The sequence below is a fragment of the Rhagoletis zephyria genome, unplaced genomic scaffold (genome assembly GCF_001687245.7).
Source record: "Rhagoletis zephyria isolate East Lansing unplaced genomic scaffold, Rhagoletis_zephyria_1.1 Rzeph_scaffold_05101, whole genome shotgun sequence".
Lineage (NCBI taxonomy): Eukaryota > Metazoa > Arthropoda > Insecta > Diptera > Tephritidae > Rhagoletis > Rhagoletis zephyria.
Window position 1 is genome coordinate 1 of NW_016162184.1, and position 8,887 is coordinate 8,887.

General features: G+C 34.2%; 1 protein-coding gene across 1 annotated transcript; it reads right to left on the reverse strand.

Moving 5' to 3' along the window:
- Nucleotides 1–4,466: 4,466 nt before the first annotated feature.
- LOC108371606 (homeobox protein abdominal-A homolog) lies at nt 4,467–5,340 on the reverse strand. Its single transcript, XM_017627196.1, has 2 exons — nt 5,278–5,340; nt 4,467–5,183 (listed from the first exon to the last, which is right to left on the reverse strand). The coding sequence occupies exons 1-2, from the start codon at nt 5,338–5,340 to the stop codon at nt 4,467–4,469; spliced, it is 780 nt and encodes a 259-aa protein (XP_017482685.1).
- Between the last annotated feature and the right edge of the window lie 3,547 nt (nt 5,341–8,887).

The following is an 8,887-nucleotide window of genomic DNA, read 5'->3' on the forward strand; positions in this document are numbered from 1 at the left end:
AGGCGTGTGGCTTTGTTGTTGTTAGTGACTTATTCTGATATACTACAATTGTGTTAAATTGCAAAATAGTATATGATATATAAAAAAAGTTAAAGCGAAAATGTTAAGAAACGGCGATTTTTGTGAAAGTATTGGTAAATTTCACTGCATCTAAAGTTTCTAAGGCGTTATTTACTTTTACTTGAGAATTGTCAAACTCTAAAATCCCAAGTAGCGGTTTCTGGAATGTGCCATATTTGTTCGCTATATCGTGCTGTGATAAAATAAAAAGCTGGCAGCACTCCGCAAGGTTGCAGAAACCTCTTAAAATATGTTCGAAACATATTTTGATATGGAAGGAGCTGCTTTACACTGTCAAGAAAAAAAAAAATTCCAAAACAACGCAATTTTTAGCTTTACTTCAATCGTGTACTCTATTAATCTCATCTAAGATTAATTTTTTTAGATTATAATTAAAATGTTTGCAATTTAGGCGAACCTTGCAGATTTTTTTTTAATTTTTGTACAAAGTTTGATCCAAAACCTGAGATCTACCACATTTTTTTTCCTGATTCTACCACACAAATTATTTTTCAAGTCCAATCACTGGATGTATGTATGTATTCACTCTGAGGGGTTTTATTTACTGTAGCGCATTTTCAGCGAAATGAATATTGCGATCACACTGAATTTTGAATTTAATGTTAGGAAATTTTCAGCTCTTAAATTATTTGCGAAATTATATACATAAATATTAACATATTAATAATAAATCATTAGAAGTTTGATGGTGAAGGTGTATGAGCAAAACCTGACACTTGTTTTGTCAAGTCTTGTCACATGCAATTTAAGTATGCATTTCTCACAAAAGCAAAAAAGCAAAAAAAGAAGCACACATACTCCCAAAATATTCATGAATTCCATTTGCATAGTAGGTATTTAGTTATTATTTTGTGCCTGACTGTGTGATTGCAAAAGCCAGATAATGATTATGCACTGATTGCAATACAAAACCATAACAACGCCGCACAACAAAAGTTCATTAGATGGGCAGTAATACATATTAAACACAACATACCTGGGCAATTAACTAACTATGTATGTATGTATGCCAATTTACATTACATACATTCATTCATCGTAATTACACAACCAAGCCAGTAATTAAATGTACAAATGTCAGACGTTGAAGCTTTTGTTAATCGGATCGAATGCAAATGTCAAATTTAATCATTTACGAAGTTAATGAAGCAACAAAATGCGCGTAAACAACTAACTAATTATTTATTATATGGCCAATGGGCGTTTAAACCAGCAAGCCGAATGACACCGGCGTGGCCAACTAGGCTAGCAGCTGTGGAATATTTAAGGATATTAAGCAAATTAAGTTGTGGCATTGCTGTTTATTGGTGGGGAAAAATTAACATTAAAACAGATTTTAATTTGATTTAACATTGTAGTTGAGGGATGCTACAACAAAAAAAAATATCAAAAAACGCATGGTTTAAAAAACATTGGTGGAATGAATTAAAAAAAAAATCGTATTCAATTTAGAGGAGCTTAAATGCCAAATGTGGGCGGAGGTATGGTAGAATATTTTACTTTTTGCCAAGCGCTGGCAAGTTATTGCGCAATTAAATTACTTAAAATTCGACATCAATGTGGCTTATATGTATGAACAGTACGAAAAAAAAACTAGTATAAATAATTGTACTTTCAAAGATATGATTAATTCCAAAAGTTATTTAAAAAATTCAATGCAATGTAGAATAAAAATATGGGTACCAAATTAAAGAGGAAAGTTCTCAGAATTTAAAAAAATTAAATTTTTTGGATTTACATAGACATATAGGTAACTTTTTAGCTGATAAAGTTAGAAGGACGAAATTCTAGGATGCTATCGAGTTTATATAAATCCTTAACATATAATTTTTTCAAAAACAGATATTGCGAAATTTCCAGGATTAAATTTTCAAAGGACATTTTCAATACTTAAAAGTCCTTATGCACAAAAAATTTAATCTGATTAAATTCTACAGAATTTCTTACTTAATTCGATACCCATACTTCTTCTCTAAGCAAATTTCACTGAATTTTTTTAATAATTTTTGAATTACTGACTTCAAAGTGAAAAATTTTACTATATTTGGCCCATAGATTCACGAATATATTTATAAAAAAATATTAATTATTAATAAAAAAAGAAATATAGCCAATACTGGTCAAGAAAAAGAGTTTCTATTATTGCCATCAGTGCAAATTACAGGTCCCGAAAATCCCGTGAAGAATCCCGGTACTTTCGGGACCTAAAAAAGGCCATGATTAACATTCCTAGTATGTACATAAGCGTATACGAGTACATATACACATAGTAGTAAGCATGTAAAAGCAGTTTACCGAACGCGCTCTAAAACTTATTTAGAACACTGGCTTTGTTTTTATGAGAAGTTATAAAAAAAGATACACTTTTACAATTTTCTGCGCTTACTCTTCTTAATGATTCAAGAGTAAATTTGTTGCTGTCATTTGGCTACATATATTCGCTATTAAGCGATATGTGGGAAGAAGCGCCAGTTGTTAGCATTAGTTGCTTTCCCCCAGCACATGTGTTTGGCATGTCTGGCCTTAAAGGTATTAAAAGCAGCTCAGCATACGCCCGCTATACGAGTCCTTCCTTCGTTCAAGTCGAAATGAGTTTAAATGTAAGCCAAATGTTTAAGAACATGTCACATGCGCTTTTTTCCGGCAAATATGTGTATACATATTTACGTTATATGTACCACATTAGGCATATGCCTTTTCTAATTTTAAGTCTCTATAGAGGAATCTGAACTTTGCCTACTGTGCGACTCGCTTTAATCGTCGCCAATCGGACAAACAATTGTATGTGATATTTGTGTCCGTGGTATTACCGATTGAGGGGGTGAGACTGAAAAAATGTAAGGATTTCGTTTTTTTTTTTTAATTTTGAGTTTTAGGTATGGTTATTGCAGAGGACCATCGATGTGTACATACATATATGGAAAAATTTTTGAATCGCAGTCATAATTTGATTGACATGGAATTTTCATTTATCTTAGTAAACATTTTTAATAATTAAAAAAGGACCAGCGTATATCGACAGCAGAGTGGAAAATGGACCTATCTCGGCATCCAGCTCGAAAATGCCCTATCTCAGTAATCTATTCAACAACGCCCTATTTCAGAATTTTACTGAAAAACGCCCTATCTCAGAATTTTGTTCAAAAACGCCCTATCTCAGCTGCCGATTCAAAAACGCTTTATCCCATCATTTTCATTTGAGATACGGCGCTCTTGAAAACTTTTCTGATATAGGGCTTTATCGAGCTGGCTGCCGAAATATGTAGGTCGATTTTCCACTGAAGTGTCGATATATGAATGTTTTTTTCCAGTACAGAGTTGTTGACTCGAAACTTTTTGTACCAAATTTATTTAATTATCGAAAAAGTCACATGCCTAATGTTCATAGGCAACATGTGGCAACAGATGCTTCCAATTAGCTATTATATATTGTTGTCGTTAAGCTGAGTCATTTTGCCATTTGTTAAGTGAAACAGGTTGTTTTAATTATTTTCGGAATAAATTTTGTAAATTGGCCCATTTGATCGAGGGATATTGTTATACGTGCTGAATGCTAATGTACAACTGCAGGTACTAACCGAATAATCCATTGAAATATATCTGAATTCACCAAAATTAGTGAAAATCATTAAATAAATACTAACCAAAGTCGGAATATTTTTTTATGTGTATACCGGATAACTTTAGACCACGTGAACCGTTTTCGATAATTTTTGTGTACTAGAAAAGTGGTCCTCAAGGGTGTCCCTTTAATGTAAGCAAAGAAGTCGATTGTGTTTTTTGCTTAAAAAATCAATTGCTTTTTATTATAAACTAAAAACCATTAATTAAAAAAAAACCCGACCTTCGAAAAAATTTTGGTATACTTCAGAGCTCGGTAACTTTCTTATGCTAAGGCCTGATTAAACCATGGAAAAGAGAACCTTAGCTGCTGAATAAACGCTACGGTCAGTGACCGAAAATCTTATTTTGAGAAATCTCGAACATTCCTAATTTATATCGCTATGAACTTTTTTCGGGATTAATCTGCCTTTTTAGGAAATGGTTAACATTCCCTTTGACATATAAATTTACATCCTTTCGACATTTTTTGTATTGGAGATAATTTTGTGTACATAAATCTGAATTACTTTACGCCATTTTTTGGTCAATCGGACATCAGAAGATCATATAAAATGTTAGTTTTCATATTTATTAAAATTTTTATAAATACATATATAGTTTTAAAACTGTTTCATATAAATTTATATAAATCAATAAAAAAATAAATAAAAAAGGTCTATCGTTAACTTGACTTCGTCAATTCTTGCTTAATTTCTAATTCTTATGTGCTACATTTTCTAGAAAATCAAAAATTTAAACTATTCCTATAATCACTTTCTGTATCAGTGTAAATGTTGAGGATAAAACCGGCTTTGATCAGGAATTTCTAATCGCTTTTTCTTCTGTGGCGGTGGTGGCACATCTTCATGGTCGTCGGTTTTACGCCGCTTTAACTGCGATATCGGACTTGTTTGTTGTGACTTGTAAGTTTCTCTGGTTTCTTTCTTCAATACATCTAGCAGATCGTCCAAATCATCGGTACACAAGCACGTTTGTATTGTCCGTGGCATTTGTGGCAACAACACATTCAACGGTGGCATCGCAATTCTATTGATATTAATATCCGCGCTTCCTTCTAAAAACATGACTATTTGATTTATAACGTCTTCTTTTTCTTCCCTCATTCTTCTTGGCTCTCCCATCGAATTCGCAGCATAATTTTGATCAACAACTTCATTCTCCGTACCTGCTTCGTTATGAGTTAAAATTTGCTGGTTTCGCTTCGCTTTTACTCTACGATTTTGAAACCAATCCTTCACCTGCTTCTCTTCCAACCCGATGCGCCTTGCAAGTTCGCATCTGCGCTCTTTAGGTAAGAAGTTATTTCTACGAAATGCTTCCTCTAATGCTGCGATCTGTTCACGATTGAAAACGGCACGCAAACGCTGATCATTTTGTGATGATGGAGTGGTTGATGGCGTTGGAAATGGTATTGTTATCGAAGAGATAGGCGTTAAGGGTATTAAATTTTTTGGCTTTTGGCCATAATTGTATGTAACCTGAAAGTGGAAAGAAATCGTCATTAAATTACTGACACATCACAGAACGTAAGATAAAATCTTAAAAAAAATATGTATAAGAAATAATACTTACATGCACCGTGAACGGCGAGCCGGGATACGGTAAGAAGAGCATGTCCGTGATGCGCTTATTCATAATGGAAAAGACTTTGTAGATTTTTAACAGTTTCTTAGAATATGAATATGTTAACTTGTGATGTGATACTTTTGCAATGCGGATCAAAATGAAAAATTCTCCTTTTTATAGCTCACTTGAGAATTCATCTGCTGAAAGATCTACCTGTTTAGGTTTCCCATTTATACGAGGAGTACATTTTTACCTGTGGTGATTAAATCAAACAAGTTTCAGTTAATGAGCCTCACGGTGTACCTGCACTTCAACAAAACGCGTAACTCTTTTTGAGAACTCTACAAATCAATTACGAGGGTGTAAATTGTTTCCAAACAACATTGCCTACTAATCATTCTTTTGTGAGTGGCCTTGACGTTAGCGAGTCATTCAAAAGTTTTAAAGAAAATCTATTTTGGTTTTGATCTTTTGTGAAATTTCCAGACATTTTATATGTAGTACGGGTACGGGTAATTACTCCCATAGTTTGAGCTTTTTTTTGTCGTAACTAAAGAATTTTGCGTGCAAAAAAGAACGCCCATTGTACTGTTTACGCATTCTTTTCGATCTATTTTAAAATGCATACGATCTACAAATAAATCATAGCAGATCGTTGGGTGTCAAAAGGGTTAGTTGTTCGTCTTTGCAATACTTTGCTGACAAAAGCCCCATACCTAATCCTTGCAAAGCCGGAGCAGAACCACAAAAAGTGTATCGCCATATTAACTTCTTTAAGGCAGCGATTCCATAAGTTAACTGCATTTACATCCCCTAAATGAAAGCAAAAAAACTGGTAGACCTTCTGAAATTAAGGGTAATGAGAGGTTTTTCCACCAGCAGCCGCTCGATGCATACCAGCATGGAAATATTTGGACGGAGTTGGGGTCCACACAATATCTGGTCTGCGCCCTATCTAATCATTTGATCAGGTGCCTAATAGGGAGGAATTGCCGAGTTACATGGCGCCCAGTTTAACTCCATTCCATTATGTTTTCCAACATAATTTAGCCGAGGCTTCTATTGTCGAAATAGTCTGGAAGTATTGAAGCTTGTAGCTAGATCTCAACATCAGAAATTTCCAGCTCAAGCTACATCCTTTGCAAATGCCTGGATGTATAGAGTGATTTAATAAGACCGCAGATTTTCGCAATAGGGCCATTGTTTCATGCGCTGTAAGGCAAGTGGCAACGTCATCTAATCCAGGCCGTAAAAAGTTTGTTATAATGTTACGATAACGCCCATTCACTGTAACAGCTTCAACGGATTCATTTACTAAGAAGTACGGTCCGATGACTCCGTCAGCCCAAAAACCATAGCAAACAGTGACCTGTTGTTGGATGAAATTTTTTTTGGATTTTTCCTTGCTCCGTTTTGCCTTTTCGTTTCGTTTTTTAATCAGCATCAACGTTTGGATCATTTGTTCAACCGAGTATCGCTCCATGACTAAGTTTGCCAAAGCCGGTAATATATATTGTCTGAAAAATAAATCTTACCATACTTATCGGAAATAATTTTCCTCAAAGATCCGCATCACCCTTGTACCATCTGTAATCAGAATCATTAAGAGCGACAAAAAGACAATGAAATACCACACCCCAGAGGAAAAGACAGGCACAACGCCCCGAAGTCTAACTACTGCGAGTTCAAAGCTCTAAAGCAATTTCCGGAACTGTTTCTCTTTTGCTAGAACGTTTTCTAGGAAATTACACCCTCTGAACCTCTCTCTCTCATTTTTTTTGAAACAAAATTTACATCATTGCTTACCTTCCTATAATATTATTGATAGCAATATGTATCAAAGTATCGATCAAAATATTAAAACTATCAATAGCGATACCGATAAAAGTATCTAGTGCAATATTGTTAAAAGTATTTAAAGCAAAATCGATCAATATACCGGCGAGTGGATGCAAAGATATCGATAAATATAATAAAATTGATAATGATAATTTTAACGATAAACCTAGCATTGCCGAAAAATTTATTGATACATTTATTATAGAAAAGCGTCTATTTATCGATAGCTATAATTTTTCCGAATATTCTTTGAATGAATTTCATGGAAAACCCCCTTAAAATGTTTTACACGACATACTCGTTCAACATGGCGCTTAAGAGACTTTTAATTTCACAAAGTATAGTAGTGCAAGCTTTGCCTTGAAATTTATTTTAACAAGTGCAACCACGATAATAACAACGATTATCAGCACAACTAAAAATAGAAACGTCACTCTCATCTGTCACATGAGTACGCAATTTGAGTTGACCAAGCTGAGTTGAGTTTCACTGCGGTGATAGTTTGTCCACCAGAAACTGGTAGTAATCACATTTTCGCAACCCACACATTGCTTACTTAACTTTGTATATACTTTTTTACATAAGTATGTACATTAGTCCGTACCGAAAAAAAAGAGTTCGCCGTACACCGCTGAGTATTTTTTTCTATTTTTTATTTTTTTTTTTTGCCGAACGCACTTTGGAAATTTTGGTTATATCTTCGGCATTTACAGTATGATATATCGATTTACTTGCCTGGGGGGCAACAGTTTTTTTTTGCTCCAAAGTTCATTAACTTTTATCTCGTTCTAGTATCTACTTACCCACCAGAATAGTTTTTTCAGTGGAAATATTTCACACAAAAAATAAAACAAAGACCCCTAGGCTCACGAAATTTTGTTTTTTGAAATTACCTTGCAGAATGGGTATTTTTTTATTTGCTTGTAAGGTGGTACCATCTAATGCACATATACTCAATATTTATATTTGTATGTATACTGTTCCGCTAAGTTGCATGCTGCATGCAACAAGATTGCCTCAGCAATTTGTCAGCGACACAGCAAAAAATATTGGGAGCGTGCAAAAATGCTGAAAAAATTTGAAAAAAAGAAATGTTTATGTGAATGTGTAATGAAAAACACGAAAGGAAATAATGAAAAATCTAAAAAAATGGATTTTTGCGTTTGCAACATGGCTGACTGTGAACAAAAAAGAAGTATATGTATGTATGTACAAGCCAAAATCCGCTTGATATTCGCTTGCAACTTCTAGGCAAATACACGCGAATCTGTTCAATGCTTTCCGCGATTCGTCGCCCACAATGCACACTGTGGCAATAAAAGTTGAATCATGGCTGTTAGGTTGCAAACAGAGTGGAAGCGAAGCCGAAGACGAAGATGAAGACGAAACCGAAGACGAAAAACAGTGCAGTAGTAAACATATGAAAGTGATCACAGTGCAAGCAAAGACGAAGACGAAGATGAAGACGTTGCGCAAGCGGTCAGCTTGAAACAGTGCGGTACTGTTTTCAAAGACGAATCGCTTGCTGTGATGAATTGTTTACAATTTATTTAAATGTTTGCAATTGTGAAAAAACGCGTTTTTCAAGAAATTGGCTAAATTTTTGGCAAAATGTAATCAAACGTATTAATTGGCATTCTTGTATATTTGAAAAATGTCTGTCCGTCTTGCCGTAACACATAATACAAGTGGCGAAATTCTCCAAAAGTTGTCCTATACAAATTATTTCATGAATTGCTGTTTTTTCTTTATTTTCTTTTGATTTTATCTAAAAAAA

Bases quoted from the DNA above. Each gene is read 5' to 3' on its own strand.
- LOC108371606 (XM_017627196.1), bottom strand. From the start codon at position 5,340: ATGAATAAGCGCATCACGGACATGCTCTTCTTACCGTATCCCGGCTCG. The intron at 5,184-5,277 runs GTAAGTATTATT...TTCCACTTTCAG, and splicing joins GCTCGCCGTTCACGGTGCAT to GTTACATACAATTATGGCCA.